Consider the following 22,365-nt stretch of genomic DNA (forward strand, 5'->3'; position numbering starts at 1 on the left):
GCTGTTGTAGGGAACTAGAGATTGCACATTTTACAACGACAAAAAGTGACAACAACACGCAAATACTGCACACATTTTAATCCGTAAACAAACAAGAAAAAGCAGCTTTTCATGATTTAGTTAATACATCAGTACACAGGGGTTTCAGTAAATCAGCTTACCATCAGATTAAGGAATGATAAAGAGGTTTGCAGTCCTTCCCTCTCTCAAATGTCTTCTCCAGTCAATGGCAATGAGTTTTTCAAATAAAGTTTAAACTGTAAACTAATCATTGACCTCCTTATGAAGACAAGGTTCATATGATGTAATTGTAGATAACATAACTTAAACATTTGATAACGTTACTATTTCATAAATCATTTTGAATAATACGCAGACATGTAACCAATAATATGAAAGTTTGATATTGATATTGGTTTGATATATATTGATATAACAGTACATATATATATTTTGAATAATAAGATATGAATCCACTGATATATATATATATAATAAATCATTTTGAATGATATTAAGATAGGTAACCAATAGCATATAAGGTAATCATCAGATATAAGGAATGAAAAGAGGTTTGCAATCCTTATCACTAATGTGTTCTTCAGTCAAAGGCTATGATATTTCAAATAAAGTTTAATCTGTAAACCATTCCTTGACCTCAATAAGAAGACAAGGTTCATATTATGTTATTATAGATAACATAACTAAAGCCTTGATTATCTTCTCTTTGGTTTGATTTCACAAATTATTCAGAGTTATATGCAGATATATAACCTATGATATATCATGTATAATTATGTAGCAGTATATAAATAAGAATTACAAACATGCATGATTTGCATAAATATGTTTAGAGAAATTATCAATTCCATACCTAATCTTTCTTTGGCTATTATCTAATAACATTGAAAAACAATGCATTAGTACTTCATCAATATTATATTATATTTGTGTGATTTCAATTTGTACCATAACCCACAGTTTTTCAAAGTAAGATAAGAACTTATTGGCCAATATTCCAAACTCAAAAATACAGATTAATTGTACAATCAATTATACAGATCCAATATTGTATTTTGAGCACCAAGCAGTACTCCATAACTTCAAAATGGTAATTTAAGTGTTAGTCATGTTATATTCCCATTATAACACATTCAATACTTAAAATGCAATATTGCACTTTTTAGTCTTTATGATCATACGGTTTATTTGTATCACTTTCTCTCCTAAGCAGTTCAATACACTAAGATATTCCCTTCTACGATTTACCAGTATCACTTTCCCTCCTAAGGAGTTCGATACGCTAAGATTTTCCCTTATCTACTTAGAAAATGCAGAAATAAAAAGGTTCATGTTATGAGAAAATACCATCATATCTCAAATATATCAGGGTGAATTTGTTAATCCAAGCTGATTACTTATCAGCAGCACTTTGGGGGTAAAACTGTTATATCCACTTCAAACACACTTCTCTCACCTGATCAGCTATCAGACATTGTTCTAATGTCTATTTCATCACAACAATAAGTACTACAATCTGGTACCAGGAACTATTTTGAAAGGCTTATTTCTGATAATATCATTACAGTGTCAAGTTAATGCCTTAGTTTAATGAAACATCTTAATTAGAGGTTCATATCTCTTATAATAAAATTATATAAACCCCAAACGATGGACCAGAATTGTAGTGCACATCCTGGTCATCAACTATGCCAATATTTATTATAATACCTTAGTTATATCAGCAACCCATCCTTATCTCACACCATTAACTATGCCAATATCTATTATAATACCTTAGTTATATCAGCAACCCATCCTTATCTCACACCATTAACAATGCAGATATATCAACAATATATTTATTATAATACCTTAGTTATATCAGCAACCCATCCTTATCTCACACCATTAACAATGCAGATATATCAACAATAAACACTTCACCACCATGTACGCTGAAATGTGTGGGAGGTAACTGTAGTCACAAGAAAAAAAAAAAAAAAAGGGAGATTTTACTCTTATGTGTTTTAATCTTTTAATTTCCTAATACTAAGTATTTTATATTAAAGAAATTGGGAAAGGGCTATTTTGCCAAATGTAGACATTTTAATGTATCGAACCCCTCAAATCAAACTGTCTAGGTATTTAAAAAAACATTTGGTAATGAAACATGGTTAGCAAAAGCTTAGCATAATACCAATAAAAGCAAGCAATAGCATGAAGAAAGTCATATTTGAAAACACACTTAAATATGGAAATACCCCCGTAATCACACTATGAGGCTAGAAGAAGTGTATACTAGTATCTCATATTAAATCGTTTTAAATTTTAATTTTTGGCTCTTGGCACATAAATTTTTGAAAAGGATAAATGAGGTGAAATTAAAGCTGCATATCTTTCTAATTTGACACAAACTTTTCAAGATTTGAAATAACTGGATATATGATAGTCACTAGCACATAGCATTTGTCCTTGATAGTCCACAAAAAGCAAAAAAAAAAAAAAATCTTTTAAGACTTCTGCACTCCAATGAAAAATGCATGCACATTTAAAATTGGCTTTCAGGATTGGTCATCATTTTGAGAGTTTCTTTCCAAATATGATCGCAGTGTTTGACTTGAAAGTTTTCTGGGAACCCATCCTCCTGCACCAAAGATGGAATTTCTGGTCCATCTTTGCTTTCTATGTAGGAATAGAGCTGGTGACCTAACCTGATTAGAGATGAAACCAAGACAAGATTAGTGACAAACTGTCTGACATTTCTTAATCTTCTACACAAATACAAGCATCTTATTTTATATCTACATACTAAAGGGCAAAATATAAATGAACTGATTATAAACTTATCAGGCAGCAAGTCAAAAAGTTCATAATTTATAACCGCTTTTAATCAAGAAAAATGTGTTATTAAACTGATACCTTTATTAACACTGTTATATTCTTTGAGACAAGTTGATTGATAGTAAAATACAAACACTACGTAAGTCTACCCAATTCTCATAAAAACATTTTAAAATGAATGCCCCTGTTACCTGTCATCAGCAATTTCTACAGCATCTTCATCCATGGCCACTTCTCTCTTGTCACACACATACAGCACAATGAATTCAAACAACTCACAGAGAAAAGTTTCAGTATTCAAGTGTTTTAAGGCCTCTTTCAAAGGAACCACTTGTTCGGGGCTCAACTTTTCTCTGTAGCGATCGTCCAGGGTATGGAAAGAGTCCTAGAAGAGTTCAAAGGTAAATTGCACGTTACAAAACAAAAAAGAAAAGATGAAAATGACTTCTGAATCAAATCCTTTCCAATCAGAAAACAGCCATAGCCTTGTGTTTAAATATAAGTTATGATAATCTTTATCAAGCTTTAGATTACTTTACACTATTCAGGTCAAAATTGCAGAAAGAAAAAAGTGGGACTAGCAACCAGGAAGTAATGGTGAATGTAAATTTCAATTTCAGTGATTTCATTGGGTACTGCTGTAGAGAAGGACCTACCTGTTTCCTCTTAGTTAAATGTTTGGCCTGTTCATAGGCAAGAACCAGCCACAGCGACTTTACATGGCTCAGGCTACAGTGCTGTCTTGCCTAAAGATGGTTAAAATACCATGAAACTTTGATCCAATAACTATAATACAGCTTTGTGTATCATAAGTGAAAATGTAAATTTTATAACTAATGAATCAAAAATAATTTTGAAGAGGAAAATAAGTCATCTATAAAAACTTATAGGATAAAATGGGAATTTACATGTAAAATTGCTAAATACTACAAAACTGTACCTTTGCACTTTTCAATCCAGTCTCTAAGCTTAAAGTATTTTGCATGAATTCTGCAATTTTTGACCCAGGTTCTCCACCAACTGTTACCAGGAATTCTGCACTCAGATCCAAAGCCACCAGAGAATCTGAGATATCCTGGAAGTCTCGTAGCTCACTAACTATCTGGTGCTTAACTTGGTGGGACAATGGTTCCTGCAATTAGAATGGTTCACATTGAAAAAAATTACGACTGCAATTAGAATTTGCTTTTAATACTTTCTGCACAGTTTACATGATATAAGCAGATATCTTTCTAGGGTAAAAACCTGTAAATTGTAATTGATACAGAGTAATATTTTCTTTGTGAATATTGGATATAATATAATTTTATGTCAAACAAAAAGCACCTACTTCTGATGAAAATTCCCCGAGGCACCTCTGCACAAAAGCCTTACCTGAGGTATCTTCTCTTCCAAGTCTCTGAAGAGTCTAGCATGTGTTGTATCTTCTCTGAAAGTTATGGTGTCCAACTGAAAAGGAGCAAAAGTCCTCTAATTTTTTTCTCTTTATTTGTTTTCAGTGTGAACAAAATATATGGTTTTACATATCAATTTTTCACATACTAAAAGAATTAGAATAATTTAGACAATCTTTTCATGGAATATTTCACCATATTGCTAAACATCAATAACAACAAAAGGTAAAAAAAATGGCATATCTGTATACCTGTCCACCAAGCCTGACTTTCCCTTTCAAAAAACACTCCTCAATTTGTTTTCCCAGTGCATCGTAATCATACTGCAGTTCTGATTCTTGCCGTGTGGACCCAGCTGATGTTGGTGATATTTTATATGAATAGTTGCAGCTAGCCAAGATGAGAGGCATCAAGTCATGCTCAGGGTGGTAGGAGATTAGGTGTGACACAATCAGGTCCTTTGGTTGGACAACATCTTCAGGTATGGCACTAGTAATATATATGTGCACAACTTTAGATGTTAACTTTTTGTACTTGCTAAATCCATGACCATTCAGTTACATTTGTTGTCTTAAGTTGGGACATAAAATATTCTCCAACTTCCTCTGGTTACTATGTGCTTCCATGATTTCATCTTGCAACATCTCTACAATACTGTATGATGCAGGATAATTTTCCTTTGAGACAAATTCTCTTTATACTATACAGTCAGTCCATATGAATGAAAAGATTGAAATTTATGAAAGTATTTGAATCACCAAGAACACTTGCATCTTACATGTATTTTAAGGCTCAGAGTAAGAGGTGGAGAAAAGAACATGAGTTGAAGGTAATATATATATATATATATATATATATGAATAAATAAATAAACTTCAAAACAAAACAAGCCTGGAATATTATACCACCCCCTTACTTTTTTCTGTATTTCCAGTAGTGTTCTTCCAGAAAGTCATTCTGTAGGTTGATAAGATGGCGCACTAGGGCCAGGGAGCACACACCATGACCACGAGAGTTTGGAAGAAGTATGGACAGAGGAGTACTGTCTTCAATCTGCATTCTACATTGCTCTTTAGGTACTCTTAGTATACCATTGGCAACTTTAACTCCTGAAAGTTTATCAAAATACTTTGAAAAAATACAGTAAGGCAAATATACAGACAATTTACAGAGAAAGAGTCATTCCTGTTGGTCAATTTTCAAATAACATTTTAATCAACATCTTATACATAATAAAATTATCCACTTTTGCAATAGTTATACTGACTGCTGTCCTGGCTGCTTCTGAGTTCGCTATTTTACACATTGCTGAGTTCTCAATTTAAACCATCTTTAATGATTAATATGTTTGTTTCACACCTGCAACCATGATATTGAAATAATTAAGTCACAAAATTGGGAAGGTTACTTCCAATAGAAAAATAATATGTAAAACAATTCTAACATGTAACAGCTCCTTGCATAGCACAATATATTGGTGAAAAGAAATTGTGAACATAATCAATTATCATGCTATCAATGAACTATAGAGTCTACTATCTAATATTAAATAAAACAAAAACTCATATCTGAAAACAAAAAATACAACTTAACTTCGATCTGCTGAATACATGCAGGCATTTACAGTGTGTGTAATGAGATACTAACGACTAGGCTAATTTAAAAGAGAAATCATTATTCCAGGAAAAATGGGCTTATTTCTTCATCTTAAAGTTTACAACAAAGAAGTAACACAAGACTGTATAAATTTTGAAACTATTTTGTGGATAATTCTGGCATGTTCTTAATATTACATGTGTTAAATCTACCTTTTGCTGCAATTTCTTCTCTAACTGTATACCAAGCCTCTTTGAAGCACTCAATCAAGGTCTGCATCTCCATCTTTTCTGGTCCTATAAAATATCAACCACATCTTTGCCATCACTGAGATTAAGGCATTCTGTAAACAAATTTAGAAGGTAGATATCAGATTGGCATCATTAATGTATTTTTTTAAAGATATACCTTAACAACTAATAGTAAAAGCAATGACTCAAAGGTTCTTACCCTCTACCATCTTTTCAAGCATCTCTTTAATTGTGATACTCATTGCCTCATTCTTGTTAACACGTCTTTGGTGACCCTGTGAAAGCAGCCGCTGTAGCTTGAGTATGCTGGGAAGGTGGCGCAACATCCTAAGAGAGTGTTCCTAAAATATGCCATAAACAATATAAACTTCTTATTTAATAATTATAAACCTGTGAGTGAAATAATGCTTCTAAAAGTTTACAGTTTCAGGAACAACTGAATTGCTGTTTAGTGCAAGTGCTTGTTTGTTACAGACACACCTAACTATAAGGGTGCCCATAGATTTTAGATTGATCTATCCTCGTGGGGAGTCTCACTAGATTACTATCAGATAATCTGGCTGAAATGTCCGTCACGCCTACTACAAGCTTTAAGGTGGTAATTAACTTTCATGCCCGCTCGGCTGACAGATATTTAGTGTGAACCCCGAGGGAGTTAGGTTGATCTAGTTGGATCAATCTAATCTCTGGGAATGGGGTCTAAGAGCAGATGCATGCTGTACCTTCTGCAAGAATGCCTGAAGTATGAGCAGCTGGTGTGGTTTCTGTCCTCTTTTACTTGTCATGAATTCACTCAACTCCTGTGTGACATTATTAATGGTGATTCGGGAACGGAACCTCCACACTTCAGGTTCCTCTGCCAGCTGGTCAACCTGCAGGACATCTCTACCTGTGTCAACTCTCTCTGTCTCATACACTAGCTTTATCAATGGATTGTTACCTACAAATTTGAGCAGACACGCATGTATTTTTTATTATCTGTAGAAGTGACATACAAAGAAAAAAAAAACAGTTTTCAGTTGCTCTCATGCATTTACTTGCATGACTGGCATCATATCTACCTGACCACACTTTCAGTCAGGTAAGACTTAACAAAGCATTTTCAATATATGTCAAATTTACAAAATGTTTGTACATTAAATGTGAGTGAAAAGATGCCTCTGAATATAAGGAAAGGGTTTGCTTTCCTGCAATATCAAGTAATTCTCTCACCCAGTCTTTCGTCTTTGGCCAGGTACTGGTTGGCATTGTTCAATTTATTTTCTAGACCCTAAAATAAAATAATCCATGTTTAAGTCTTTTCTATTCAATAATTTAAATACTATTTTAGCTTTCTAGTTTATCTAGTACTATAAACATGGAGCTGTTATACAAATTCTGCCACATGTAAAAATTAAGATGCACTGTTTATAAATGATTCAAGAGTCTCTTACACTGACAATAGGGGTGATAAAGACTCTAGCAAATTCTGCCTCCCAAGTTTGTCTGGACTGTTTGTTTCCCCATCCACTAGATCTATCAGCTAAAAAGATACAAACAAAGTTATAAAAACATACATACCAATTTTATTTTGTGCATGTGCAACAATCTTGTTAGACTAGAGTACCTGCATGACTTCTCATATAAACACATTGTCTGTCAGGAATTATATCATTACTTATCATAAATGATTATATGTTAAAAGAGAAGGAGAGAAAGCCGAGCATTCAGTGGTTTTTACATACAGTAAGTAAATTGGCAAATTCTTCCAAACGAAGTATACACAAAATCAATTTGCTTGAATCTGCAATCAAGGACTATGGTCCTGGGTCCTACCTGATGTTTCATTTATCAAAATGTTCTGGATGATCATGTGCATCATCAGTACACAGTCTTCTGGGCTCTTGCGAATGGTCCTGCTCAGAGTTTGGATATCCGCTTGAATGTGCTGCCACAGAAAGGTATTCACTCCATTTGCAAGGTTTACACCTTGGATTAAACTCGCAACTCCCTGCAATGATGTTAAAATGTGAGAACAGAATGTGAGAGAACAGAATGTGCAAATTTGTACAGAATCTGTGTGAACAGTTTCCACATATAAGTAGTGTTAAAAGAGAATTTCAATAATGAGCTGTAAATTTCCCTTACTGCTTACTAATGAATTCTAAATTCAAATTGTGACAAACAACATTAACTTATTACCATGTTCCTTTTGTGCTTCAACTAAATATATTCAGCCATTGCCAGTACACATAAAACCAATACATGCAAACTCCTACGTATCCACAACCAATTTGTCAAATTTATTATGTATGGTACATATATAGACAAATAATTTGCTGATTTAATAAATGCATGTAGCCATGATATAAATATACATTCTATAAATTTTCTTGAAGACCCCATTCCCAAAGATATTTAGATCTATATATCCCCCTGGGGAGTCTCACTAGATTGATGTCAGCTTAACCGGCTTAAATGTCTGTCCCACCTACTAAAAGCTGTAAGGGGGTAATTAACTGTCGTGCATGCTCGGCTGATAGCATGAACCCCCAGGGAGTTTGGTCGATCCAGAGGGATCGATCTAAATCTCTGGGAATGCAGTCTAAGACTTTCATGAGATAAAAATAAAACAAAATACTAACCTGTGGATCCTTATTAGCAGCAACAAACATGGTGATGTGCGTTATCATCCTCAAGATAGCAGCTTGCACTGCACTGATTCCTCTCATTGGTTCTGAAGTTGTATTTCGGGTGCTGGCATTGCCAAGAATGTGTCCAGGTTGTGTTTGGTCATCTCTGGAAAATAAAAAATTGCTGTATTAATTGTGTGCAAAACGGAACTTACCTGCAATAAAAATTATATTCAATTTTTTTAAATTTTTGCATGTTCTTAGAACCATTTTAAGTATGATTTATCATTAACTTGTCCTACTTTGGTAAGCCACAATTCTTTTACCTCTTTTGTCATAGAACAACATACATTATAAAAAATTACACATCCATTTCATGAACAATGATTGCTAATATCTAACAAAGTATGACTTAATGGAAAAGCTGGTAAATTTACAGACATTAATTAACAAGAAAAAAAGTCATTCCAACTGTATCGTTAAAACATAACTAGATACATACACAACAGATGTGTTGCATTGTGACAACATCGGCAATGGCAGATAAACACAATGAACAGAATATATACAAACATAAACTAAATCTGTATATAAGAATTTGAAACTACATGTTGCTAAACAAATGGCTGTGACCTGAACAGAAAACTTATATTTGCACAGCAAAATAAAATTAGTGAATTTTGGTGTTCAAAACTCCATTTTTGTTCTTATTTCGAACACAGGACTCAGATAAAATATACCAAAAAAAGGGTATGACCTTCATAATCTGCAAAGAACTCAACAAAAATTCAAATGAAAAATAGAAAACTGTCTGACAAACATGATCACAGCGGGGCACTTTTCTTAGGTCAACACATTCATCACACTTTTCTTTTACCCTCAATCTATTTCTTAAAGCTTAAAACTTTACTGAACTCAGAAAGTTACTTACTCTCTTGCTTTGACATTTCCTTGAGCTGGAGTGTGGCCCATCCCGCCTATTTTTATTCCACAAGTTTTACACTGAGCCTCAACAGCAGGTCTTCCACACTAAATGACATGAGCATAATTACATGAACATAAATATATGTTTAATAAATATCATCATATTCAATCAGCTTAAACCATAATATTGAATTAGTTTTAAGCAAAAGCTACATACAGGTGAGAAAAGAAAAAAGACAAAGAAATCACCTATACTTACATCTCCAATGACATATGGGTGTCCATTAGGACAAACTGAAACAAATATGAATAAGATGCATGTTATTAACTTAATGAGATTTGAAAGTCTCAAGAAACAAACTTTACATTGCAGACACTCTGACAACTTATAAATGCTTTTTTTTTAAATTCCATTAATACATTCACTACCCAAATTAATTTTTAATCACAAAAAAAGCTAACCCCACAGTGTATCTGCCTGTCCCCCTGTCCTCCCACTATGGACTGCTTCTCTTATTTCACTCAGTTCATCTTGTGGCATTGTAGGGAAATAAGAAGTCTAGGTTGAGAAGAAATAAACAGCAATGAGAACCTTGATATAATAGGTGAAAGAAGCATACATGTACCCATGCTAAAACCTGCAAGTGGCATAACCCCCAGAATACGATACTTAAACAATCTGTGCTACACATCTGCACACTTAATTGAATTTTACACATTTTACACAATTGTGTTGTGTCAATAACATGATTAATAACTGCTGTCTGCACTTTGAAAATCCAAAGGGCTTAGTCAATTTATACTTGATTAAATAGGACAAAACAGCATTGTGACATAAATAAAAACCTAAACTAAATAAAAAATATAAAGCATTATGCTGTATAGGCTTGGTTTGTTTACTATTTAAGTGTAGATACCTTTAATCATCAAAGATATCAATATTCCTGTAAGTATTTATTCATTTCTTTTTCAGCATACTGCTAATTAAGATGTTTTTGAGAATAAACAAAACATTGAAATTTTCAAAGTACTCTTGGTACATGGTAACTGCAATCAGTACCATAACGGAATACAAAAATTACACATAATGAATTTTGAATCAAAGAAAACTGCAATTAATGTGCAGCACAAATATACTAACATTCATATCACGTGGCTTTTGGAACATTTTCAGGAATGGTTCAAGTATTCCTTTTTGCCTATCTGTGGTACATTTCACTGAGTATATCACCATGGCATGGATGACCAGTGCTGACATCTGCTGGTGAAGCCTGTCTTGACCACGGGTGATTGTCAGCTCTGGACAGCCTTGACCAATTTGGTTGGAAAGGATCTTCTGACAGAAAGTCTGAAATATAGTGCATAAATTTTAATATAGATAAGGATCAAAACTCATTTTCAGGAACCTTCCAGCTAAAGTACAAATATCACCTTTCATTGAATTTCTATAAGCACAAAAGTTGTCTCCATTTAAACAATATTCCTTCAAAGGGCATCAAATGACATACTGCTGACAAAAATACTTACCTTCATTTGGAATATAGACAGCTGATGGTAGTACTGCACCAGATTTTGTAGCACCTTGAAAGAAGAATTACACAAAGAATTCAGACAACAACAGCAGTTGCATATATGTTTATCATTTATATTGTAATCCTCAAATCTGCTTTAAGTTCTTTAGAACAATCACTTCCTGGTTTGGTCAATCTCACTACCTGACTTTAAGATGGAAATGCATTATTGTTATAAAATATTCAAAATTAAACAAAATGCCAAGATTAAAAAGCATCAGTACTACTGTATAAAGCTGAGCTACTGTACAGAATGTAATCAGAAGTAGCACCTTTCACACCTGAACTGAATCCATGGAGAATTTTGAACCATGCAAGTCAATTTAACCCTTTTAAAGCCTGAGAATATTTCAATATCCCAGTAAAAATCACTCACCTCTTGACTTGGCAGCCTGTTTGGATCTCCATGTATGTAACTTGTGGTCACCTCTCTGTACAAGGCAAGTAACATGCTTGTCTCTTTCAAAGGTACCCCATCATTGCTTCCCTAGACAGAGGTACATATATATTTGCATCAGGAACAAAATTCATTTTGCAGATTATGCGGATTTATTTTGTGTATCAAACATCCTGCACATATGAAGTTAAATAAAGTTATCTAAATCTATTAAGTGTGTTTCACCATTCCTCCAAACATGCTTTACATCAATTTTTCTTCTCAAATCGCATATTAAAGTTAAGAAAACATCAGTATACAGAAACATTAATAAACTAGGAAGCAAAGCTGGCAAATATACAGACACCATACAGGAAACAAGGCAGCAAAGCTGCCAAATGTTCAGACATTACATAGAAAAAAGTACACAAAATGTTTTGACCAAATTTGATGCACTGTTACATAATGCTTTAAAATAGCATAATCACTCTTACCCTCTTACATTATGTACTACAGGCAAAATGGACATTGAAAAACTAGCAGGAGATTCAATTCCATTTGATATAAAAGCCACTGAAAATGCTTATGTGTGAAAAATGAAAATCTCACACATAAAAATGATTAATTACTGTAAATGCAAACTGATAATGCTGATTTTTGAAAGCAACCTGCCTCTTTACCAAACAAAGCCACTCGGTAAATTTTAAGTAAAACAAAAATACGGTTTGAAATTTATGGGATTAATATGTGTGGGACAGCAACAGTGACGACAAAGACAAACCAATCAGAATATATACATACACTTACAGTGTCTGTATAAAAATAGAAAAAATTTATGAACAGAGATTTTACCTCTTTACAGAAACTTACATCCAGAACTTCCTGTATAAGATCCACACTTTCCCCAAGGACCACTTTTGTCACAGTCTCTCTCAGATGCTCATACAGCTGACCACATATCAGATACATGTCTTTGTCATCATGGACCTACAAATCATTGATTACGGTTGCCAACTTTATTCATTTATTATTTTTTTATTTGTTTTAAACTTACAGTTTCAACTCACTGTTAGAACATGGTAGGAACAAAAATTAATACATTTCATTCTAGAAACAAAACATTCAATAGCCAACTCTACTGAAACATGTCCAACATATTTTTTTAATGAATCATACATACAATGTATATGCAATCACCTGTGTTAATGGATGTTGACACTTTCAACACAAATATAAAAACTAACCTTTTTAAACAATATTTTGACTAGTTTAAAAATGCCAAGTTTTACAGTTAATACACTAACTTTTACTTCAAAATTTCCAAAACACTGATATTTTAAACACGTTATGTAGTTTCATTTTACCAACACTAAGTACTGATATTTCCTTGTGCACATTTTAATTGGTATTTATGTTTTTGATATTTACACTTTTAAGCTGGACAGAGCAATTTGGTGAGACAGTTTTGTAGGGTGGTCATTTAAAAACTATAATATTACCATTTAATCATTGTAATATTATAGTTTCTCTTGAATCAACTTTTTACCTTTCACTCTACTTAAGCAGAAGGGAAATACCATCATAAAAACCTATTATTTGTCACAATTAATATTTCAATATTGAAACCCTCTTATTGAAAATATAACCTTCTGCCTTGCTTCTGGGGGCAGTATCCATCTTGCCAGGTAGGGGACTTCAGTTATGGTCTGTAGGGCCTCAGTGCCGTGTACTCTGCAAATCTGTTTTACCAAAAATATTCTGAAAGAAATTGCAATTAAGTTCAAGTTAATATTTTAACTACACAGAATGTAGTTTAATTGTGGAATTGAGACTGAAAGACTTATACTGCAAAGTGAAAGACTTTACTCAAACTCTGAAATCTGCATGAACCACATTCTGTTAGATTAAGTGCCTGACAATGAATTAATGTCTGTCTTACTGAAAGCCAATATGTCCAAACTGCCTCCGATCTGTAAACACTTACTTTGCCCATCTGACTTGATCACACAGGTTCCCTGCTGCATCAAACAGTTCCCTCAATTCTCTGGATACAGGTATTTTCCTTCCACTCTCAACAAATGCTGAGAACATTATATCTGCCGTTACAGCAAGACCAAATCTACTTAAAGCAATGGCCTCAATACAGTCAATTTCTTTAATGCTCCCTCCTATCATGAGGCGGGCTCTCTTCAAATAAGCTGTAACCATGCTTGCTCTGGCTGTCAGACTGCTTCCATGCTGGGAAATCTTGTTATGGAAGGAATCCTAAATAGTTCATGACAACAAATGTTAAAGTATTTTTCATACACTATTTACATTGCTCAAGAAGTGGCTTATAACGAAAAATTTGGTCAAGGAAAAGAAATGGGATAAATCGTGTATATATATATATATATATATATATATATATATATATATATCCTATCTTGCCTTCAAAACAGAGAAACCTTCGTTGAATAGTTTGATTGCAGAAACCATCTTAATTACCTCAAATCATGCATATGAGAATATGCCACATATAATAGCTACAACTCTTCCAGAAATCAGGCAATATATCTTTAAAATAAAAATTCTATATCATACTCAAGACAAGTTTTAAATTAGATACTTTCCTGTTTGTATACATTTCTATAAGGCTATGACCAGTTTAAGTGTAAAGAAAGTTTTTCCTGGTTATAAGATAGAGGATATATTCACCTCCATACACTGAATACAAAGCATACACAGCTCTAAAGTTTGGGATCCATCTTGAGTGAATTTCCTTGCTTGGTCAAAATATTCCTGAAGATACTGTTTGACTTGCTCCATACTAAAAATAAAAAACAATCTGTGCATTAAGACTTCTATCAACATAAGTATTTCTTCCAATTTTATTAATAATGTACCAAAAATTTTAACTTTGTAAATGAAAGGATTTTTCTGGTTATTTGCTCTAACAAATACAAATGCTTACATCAAGCCTGCTTGCACAAGGAGTAAATGCGCGAAATATTAAGAGCTGTAATAGCATTAAAATGAACTAAGGACAATACCTGAAAACAAAAAAAAAATATATTAAAAAAATCATCCTTACTCTGAGCGCAGAAGCAGCTGGAGCAAGAAACTCCTGATCACAGGAGAAGGGTCAATGCAGACATCAAACAAATTGAAATCTTTAGTGCCAGATTTGCCAGATTTAAGCTGGGACTCCTTGGTGACACAACTGAGAAGCATCCTAACCACATCAGGTTCTGGAGGAGTGTCTTCATTAAAACACAGCTGGGACACCAGGGCCATGAAGAAAGTATTGCAACTCCGTTTGTACTCATTGTGAGCTTTTATCTTGTCCCTAAAAAAGGTAATTTGACATTATCATGGCTGTAAATTTTATAAAAGCAGACATTTTCATATTCACATTAATAAGCTTCCATTGGTGTATATCAATTATTGAAACCTGAATACTTGTCTTTTCAAATCACAAAAATACATGAATAACTTTTTAATTTATAAGGATGTTTCAACTGCAATCTTCATGATGATTAGTTAAGTAAACAAAACTTTGCTGAAATGAGCATTACTGGAATACACAATGTACCCGAAGTCTGACATGGTCTTCAGTTCCTTAACTTCACCAAACATTTTTCTGCACCCTCTTTCTGGGCATTCATTGATATCAGCATATCTACGGCCTTGCAGACAGGCATGACAAAAGATGTGACCACATGGCAACTTCACAGGGTTCTGCATTGGCTGCTTGCAATACTTGCACTTTTCAAGTTCTCTGTGTTAAAATTATGCTTCATTATCCCATATGCATTCACACACAATTCTTCATGAAACTTTTGCACTGATCTTTTATGTCAAAGATGAACCATAAATAGAAACATTAAAAAATTGTAACCAAAAACACAGGATCAAATGTCACACAATACACAGTAAGATATCACTTCAAATGTCACACAATACACAGTAAGATATCACTTCAAATGGCACACAATAAAGAATAAGATATCACTTTCAGGAAACGAATGGAATCAAGTACAGGTGTATATAATAAACATTTTGACTTAAATTGCTTAAGGGGAAAATTACTACCTGTACAAAACATTTTCCAACAACAATGTACCTTAGTGCACACACACATGAGAAGAGAAATAGGGCTTCAATAAACTTACCCAAAAAAATGTTTACTAGCACTGATGTTACAGCTCTCAAGGAACTTCTTCACTTTTTCCATTGAAGGTACTTCTTTAAAGTCAGTCTTCTCCTCTCTAGACAGCATCTTAAATTAGAATCCATCATACCAGGTCACTTCATCAATGTTAAAATAGAACTCAAATCTTGATGCCTGGTTGCAAGTTATAAAAAATTTGGAAATATACTATCCAATTGACTGTTCCATGAGGATTACAAGGAATAACTAAGTATCAAAATGATTTATAAGTTACATGAATATGTTACATGAATATGTAGCACTGTGCACATTTATAACATCAGCAAATACAATTCTTCAAAAAACCCATACTAGCTGTTCTGTAAGTACTGTAATTAATTGTCTTCTGTTAAAGTAAGCATTGCATAAATGTACTTAGCTCCATGTGTTATACTGCACTTACAATCCAAAAAGGCATGCATCTTTTTACAGTAAGATCTTCTCGTTTTACCCCACGGGGACAAACATGTTCTACAAAGAGGTGCAAGGCAAGCAACCTGTTCCACATGTATCTAATTTAAATGGAAAGCATATTATGAAGTAGATGTAACCAGTTTAAAAAAATTAGGAAATATATATATTTGATGTTAACTTTCAGAGATACTACTGAGTCTCAAGTGATACTCAGGGTGACACTTCTAATCATCAGACCAACTTACATCATAAAATGAATGGATTTTGATTAATGATCACAAGATAATTTCCATCTCAGTTTAGCACATTTTGTGTGATTTTGATAAATCTTTAATATTACACAGTAGGACTGGCAGATATCCCATTTATGATATAAAAATAAAAATAAACTTTTGGGGCTTAAACTTTGTAATGTACATACCTTTACACTGTTACCAGGAACTAATAACAGATATGGGCAACAAAATGTTTCATTTTCAGTTTTGACTTGAGAAGTTATATCTATTCTGACACTTTTAATAGTTAATCGTGAAAAGAATGAGAACAACATACCTTTATTGCACATAAAGCACATATTTCCATTAAAAAATGAAATCCTTACCTGCACTGTAGGAGTTGATATCTGCTCTTGTCTCCATAATGATAGGAGTCCTGACACACTGACTGTAGTATTCTCTCTACTGTTGGTTTAAACCTTTGGACCTTGTCAAGCCAGCCATTTCTCTGGTTTTGATTTTCAAGAGGTTCAGTGTGAGGTTCTAGGTTTTCCAGGCAGTATGTTAATCCGAGGACATCAATGTTCTGTAAGTAAATCAGCAAACAAAATGTTGATTCTCTTTATTATTCCGTACATAATCAATTATGTGACCTTCAAAAGACTTATCTTTAATCTTTGTGAGGGATTCTTTCCCTATACAAAATATTAAATTTACCATTTCATTCTTCTGGCTTTTACCAATATCATTCAGCAGAGAGGCAGCCAAATCTGGCAAAAGATGGAATAACTGCCTCAGATGTTGTAGTCTACTTTGCACAGAGTGATAGGCTAGATGAACCAGGGGAATTGTGAAACCAAACTTCATTGCTTGGTGGAACCTTTCTGCCTCTTTTTCAGGAAGCATGCTGACAGCATGTTCATTGTAGAATCTCTGTCTGGTTTCAAATGCTGCAGACCTGAGGGCATGTACCATTACCTTAAAAAAATCAATATATCCACTACTCTGATATGTGATTAATTTCAGGTTAAATAAATAACAGCAAATCTACATCAAATCCTACACCTTTTACCTTCTAATCACCAAAATGAAAACAAATATCAGCATTAAGGCTAGTAGATAACGTGATCTTTCACAGAGTTAAACTTACTAAGATAAGGATTTATGCTGTTACATATTTTGTATAGAATTCTGCTTTTCCACTCTGCCCATCGGTCAGATGCACCAACATAGCGAAATCTAATGTTGGTAATTTTTGCTTGAACATTTTTTAATACAAAAAGACAATTATAATTCACTGAGTATAAAGTCTCCAAAGTTGTAAATAATTGTACCTGGCATTCTCCATCTGAAGACTCCTTGTGAATCATATGTACAAAGTCAGTAAGGTACAAGTCTAGAATATCTTCAGCCACATTCTGAGCTTTGTTCATGTAATTTGTAACAATCTTCCCTGTGTGCCATTCCTCAAATAATTCTTGCGTTTTCTGAAGTTGGTTAACTTGATCTGAAAATACAATTCAAATGAGGTAGAGTATTTATCATTACCTAACATCAGTCTTACAATTCAATGGCACATATAATAAAAACATTACCTTAATTGCAAAAAGAATAACCACATATAACTTCTTCACAAAGGTCTATTCAAGTTTAAGCCCTAATTAATATTGTTGCAATATCTCACCCAATTTCTTCACTTGATGTAGCATCTTTTCCACCTGTTGATAAATCACCCAAGAGAATGGCAGTTGGTTACAGAACATTTGCCCACACCCAATAGTTCTTACTACCATTTCAGTGAGTTCAGCATTCAATTTTGGGGACCTGAGATCTCTTTGGTATTTCAGTTCAGTGGCATTCTCATTGTCCAACAGTTCTAACCAAAACTGATGCATCCAGTGGGTCAAGTCTTGGTGAGCGTGGAGAATATTCAAGTTGGAGTTGGTGTCCATCAGGGCTACTATTCCAGCCAGCATAGGTGTGACTTTTTGTTGGATACACTGCCATGACGATCGTCTGAAATGATTAAAAAGAATCAAACTTGTGTAAATCAATTTTACCAGTGACTCAAGTATGTAATTATGTATGATTTTAGCAAGGTGATATTTGCTTCACTAATTATAACACCAATGCCTTTAAAATATGCTGTTTATTTCGCCATGTTTATAAATCAAGAACATCACATGCTTGCGCCCATTTTCACAGAAAACATTCCATGGTTGTTTGTTTTTTCAAAAATGTGGAAAGAATATTTTATTGACTGTGTAATAACACTTTACGGTTTTAAATCATATTTCGCAAAAAAGTTACGTTCTTTAAAAATCCTCTGGTAACCACATTACTGTTCTAAATTTCACACAATTCAACCCTTTATTTCATCTGTTTACAGTCAAACTTCATTAGCAAATTTGGCTGTGACAGGTGTGAACACCTGGGCAGTATTGTGCTCATTTACACCAACATCTATAATTACATTGAATTACAAAACTGCTGAAAGAAATCAAGTTTTGCATCCTCACCTAAACGTTCCTGCTTTGTGGATCATATCCATGGAAGCTGCTTCATTTCTCAGCCAGTTAACTGCTCTTCCTGGCCGCATAACTTTCTCCTCCTTTTCACTGAGCAGTGACGCAACTCTCCTTCCTACAACCTCTGCAAATGTTCTACAGTCTGTAAAAAAAGGTATAAATATGTTACATAAGAACTTACTCTTTTTTTTGGCAAACTAATTCTGTCAACAATTTACCAGTAACACCAACATTTGAGGAACTTCAAGATCCTATGTTTTAGTTTTTACAATGACTTAAACACCAAAACTCACAAATATTTGCATATCACAAAGATTTACAAATGAGTACAAAATAAGTCCAAAGTTTGCACTGCACTGAATACTCTGTATTTTTTCTAGTTCAACCATTACTAGTATTTTCATGTTGTAATCTACCTTGTCCTTTCATTTTTCTGATAGATAACAGTTTCAATAAAATTTGTATTCTCTCAGTGGTTCGCTGCGCATTTTCCGCATGTTCCTCTTTCAACATGGCTGCAGCACCCTGGACACAGTTTCTTATCAGTGCACTGTAGTCAAGACCCCTTAAATCACTTTCATGATCTTCAACTTCCATTCTTTCCACATCTTCCTCCATCCTCACATCAGTTGTGGGCAATTCCTCTCCAGGATCTACCTGCACTGAATTCTCTTTTTTGGGTGTACTTGCCCTTCGGTTTTCCATCTCAACATCTTGGCTAAATTGACTTTCTGATGTGTCCATCAGAGAGTCTTCATCAGTGTTGTTCACTTCAGACTCCAAGACTATACCTTCAAAATGTGTTTAAAAAAATTAATATAGACTATACCTTCCAAATTGTTAAAAAATTTATACAATAAGTACCTGAATTTCCTACAAAAATGAAGTACATACATTTCTTTAAAAAAATGCAGACATAAAATTATATACATTTTTCTAAGTTTGGACAATCAGATTCCACAGACTCTATTTAATGCTGTCACACATACTGTGACACCCGTATCAAAATCAACCAACCAGAATCACTTGGATGTGGAGCCTGTTCCCTTTTCTGTAACTGTTCTATCCTCTCTGCCAGATCCTGCCTTGTTATGATGCCACTCTGAGGTCCATGGGTTCTACCTTGGTGAACTGACTGTGTGAATAATGTCCCAATGGAGTTTCCCATCATGTTGCCCCAGGAAGGCAATTGATACGTTTCTGGCCTCAAGTCATCAATGTGCACTGAGAGCCACTTGCCACCCTGCAAATACAGCAATATGAACATGGTTTTTCACAATTATGCCATTTACATGTCTGTTTCTTAAAATATGACTCAAACGATTTTTACTTATTCATAGTAGGAAATGTTTTAGACACATGACAAGAAATAAAAGTACATAGTAATATAAGGCAGTTGATGAAAAACTACTTCAGTATTTTTTTTACCTGAAAGCCTACAAAACATCCACCAGAAACTCTGGGCAATTGTACAACAAACACCACGTGGATTTTACTACCCATGTTTTTCCTGGCTTGTGCAAATTCATCCATCACACAGTAGCGAGCACATGCTATCAGGCTGCCATTTTGGTCCCCAGAATCACATTGGACAAGCAAAAGTGTATCATTTTTCTTGACATCATTGAAAAAACGCCTGAAAAGGAAAATATGTAAATCATCAGAGGTTTGATAATTTAATTAATTTCTACATTTTAACAAACTTCTATTGTGCACATAATCCAAAATGATGTCAGTTATTAATAAAAAAGCTACAGCTTTAAAATTGGGTAAAAAGCATGATTTATCTACTTTCATTTCATTCTTTTATAGGTATTTCAACTCTCTTAAAACTTGTAATAAGGTGTGTCACTGAATACAAATCTACTTATCAGTTAAAATAAATATACTACAGGCAAACAATGCTTTAAAGCAGAGGAATCTATCTTGAAACAATTCCTTACCTTATCTTTCTTCCAAATTCTTGCTCTGTGCCAAAATTTTGAAGTGCCAATGATCTGACATTTGCTGGTGGTAGCTTAAGAACTTTTGCTATTTCTTTTTCATCATCTATAGAAAGCAGTTTGGAATGGGTTGTGACCTGTAAACATGATGTTATCACAGTTAGTATTCAAAGCCAGTGCTTTTTAAGTTCAAATGAGATGATTTATGCTGAAAACAGGCCTATTTGCTCAGAATTATTAAAGTCACAGTGGATCTCAGTTAGTGGTCATTAGTGTCTGTCTCTCTCTCTGTATTCAACAGCATATGTATTTTTGAAAGAAAAAATGAAAAAACTTATGATAAATAAATTTTAATTTAATCATCAAAAAATTTGACAAAATGGCTTTCATTATCATGGATTAATATCTATCACATCTATGCCAAAATATGTTCCTCACTAACTAATACAACCTATAAGCTACCTGCACAAATACACTGTCATGTGGTTTCTTCTCCATAATTTCATGGTGCAAATATTCAAGCAGACTTTCATGTTTCTGCTGTTTAAAATACTGGTCCCATATTCCTTCCTGCAGGGCCCTAAGTTTGGTATCCTTCAACCTCACCACAGCCTCAGGGGTGGCACACTGGAGCAGCTGATACTGGGCAGCACTGAGCACCTGTTGAGATAAAATTCAGGAAACCTTCCAAGACAAATGGCATCAAATTTGCAGATACGACTTTTAACTAGAAAAGCATTCACAGAGCGCAGACTTTCTTCACGACAATGACTGACTAATAATTTATCTTTAATTAATAATTGGATCAACACCAAAATCTAATCATACCTTTCACATATGTGACTTATTGACTTATCTTGAATTTTTCATGTTAATAACCTTTTGCATGCAGACAAACAAACAAACAAACAGGACCAAAAAGCATAACCTCCTTGTCAGAGGTAATAACACTAGAGTACATATTAAAATGCCTATATCTGTCATCAATCAAATGAAAGCAACTGGTTTTGAATATATATATATATATATATATATATATATAGAGAGAGAGAGAGAGAGAGAGAGAGAGAGAGAGAGTGTTTAAAGCAGATTTAGAAGTAACAAGCTAACAACTGCACTTTACAAAAATTATAATTGCTGAACTTACATTCATACAAACTGAATGCAATGACAGATTCAGTGTCCACAGAGTAGAAAAATTTACCCAATTATCTCACCTTTTCCTCCCAGTAGAGATCACCATTTCCTTCATTTTGGTTTATATCAGAGCAGACTTGAAAAACTACAGAGGCTGCAGTGTCATCATGGTAACCAATAAAAACATCACCAATGGATGGCTGGATTGGGTCTCTGCAAATTCATATATTTACAGAAAGTTAAAAGGAATAAATAAAAGATTTCTGTTGTTAATCTTATCATTTTTAGTTTCTATTCAACAGTTTGTAGAACATATAGAATGTTTAAAAATGCTTTTTAATTAAAAAAATTAAACGAGACTTACCTTG

The 22,365-nt window shown here is 33.7% G+C and overlaps 1 protein-coding gene across 7 annotated transcripts in view; it reads right to left on the reverse strand.

Annotated features, from left to right (window-relative positions):
* Positions 1-63: 63 nt before the first annotated feature.
* LOC106180403 (E3 ubiquitin-protein ligase rnf213-alpha-like) overlaps positions 64-22,365 on the reverse strand; it is an 82,282-nt gene continuing 59,980 nt past the window's right edge. For 5 of the 7 annotated variants that reach the window (XM_087002930.1, XM_087002928.1, XM_087002929.1 and 2 more), the window contains exons 54-92: positions 22,078-22,210; positions 21,323-21,520; positions 20,861-20,997; positions 20,346-20,553; positions 19,935-20,160; positions 19,334-19,708; positions 18,909-19,059; positions 18,074-18,405; positions 17,724-17,896; positions 17,107-17,367; positions 16,776-16,975; positions 16,164-16,272; positions 15,723-15,829; positions 15,143-15,328; positions 14,642-14,896; positions 14,266-14,377; positions 13,553-13,833; positions 13,215-13,326; positions 12,439-12,555; positions 11,569-11,679; positions 11,149-11,202; positions 10,763-10,969; positions 10,084-10,180; positions 9,881-9,915; positions 9,629-9,726; positions 8,710-8,863; positions 7,901-8,075; positions 7,519-7,607; positions 7,298-7,355; positions 6,808-7,025; positions 6,285-6,426; positions 6,047-6,130; positions 5,155-5,347; positions 4,490-4,727; positions 4,219-4,293; positions 3,785-3,976; positions 3,501-3,590; positions 3,036-3,229; positions 64-2,714 (exon numbers count right to left, since the gene is read on the reverse strand). In XM_087002930.1, coding sequence (XP_086859056.1) covers positions 2,552-2,714; positions 3,036-3,229; positions 3,501-3,590; positions 3,785-3,976; positions 4,219-4,293; positions 4,490-4,727; positions 5,155-5,347; positions 6,047-6,130; positions 6,285-6,426; positions 6,808-7,025; positions 7,298-7,355; positions 7,519-7,607; positions 7,901-8,075; positions 8,710-8,863; positions 9,629-9,726; positions 9,881-9,915; positions 10,084-10,180; positions 10,763-10,969; positions 11,149-11,202; positions 11,569-11,679; positions 12,439-12,555; positions 13,215-13,326; positions 13,553-13,833; positions 14,266-14,377; positions 14,642-14,896; positions 15,143-15,328; positions 15,723-15,829; positions 16,164-16,272; positions 16,776-16,975; positions 17,107-17,367; positions 17,724-17,896; positions 18,074-18,405; positions 18,909-19,059; positions 19,334-19,708; positions 19,935-20,160; positions 20,346-20,553; positions 20,861-20,997; positions 21,323-21,520; positions 22,078-22,210 — 6,340 coding nt within the window. In that variant the 3' untranslated portion in view covers positions 64-2,551. The remainder of the gene's footprint in view (positions 2,715-3,035; positions 3,230-3,500; positions 3,591-3,784; positions 3,977-4,218; positions 4,294-4,489; positions 4,728-5,154; positions 5,348-6,046; positions 6,131-6,284; positions 6,427-6,807; positions 7,026-7,297; positions 7,356-7,518; positions 7,608-7,900; positions 8,076-8,709; positions 8,864-9,628; positions 9,727-9,880; positions 9,916-10,083; positions 10,181-10,762; positions 10,970-11,148; positions 11,203-11,568; positions 11,680-12,438; positions 12,556-13,214; positions 13,327-13,552; positions 13,834-14,265; positions 14,378-14,641; positions 14,897-15,142; positions 15,329-15,722; positions 15,830-16,163; positions 16,273-16,775; positions 16,976-17,106; positions 17,368-17,723; positions 17,897-18,073; positions 18,406-18,908; positions 19,060-19,333; positions 19,709-19,934; positions 20,161-20,345; positions 20,554-20,860; positions 20,998-21,322; positions 21,521-22,077; positions 22,211-22,365) is intronic. The other 2 variants (XR_015332251.1, XR_015332252.1) reach the window with 2 other exon arrangements.

This window comes from Lingula anatina, chromosome 1, assembly GCF_051362555.1.
Source record: "Lingula anatina isolate TDL-2025a chromosome 1, LinAna3.0, whole genome shotgun sequence".
Taxonomy (NCBI): domain Eukaryota; kingdom Metazoa; phylum Brachiopoda; class Lingulata; order Lingulida; family Lingulidae; genus Lingula; species Lingula anatina.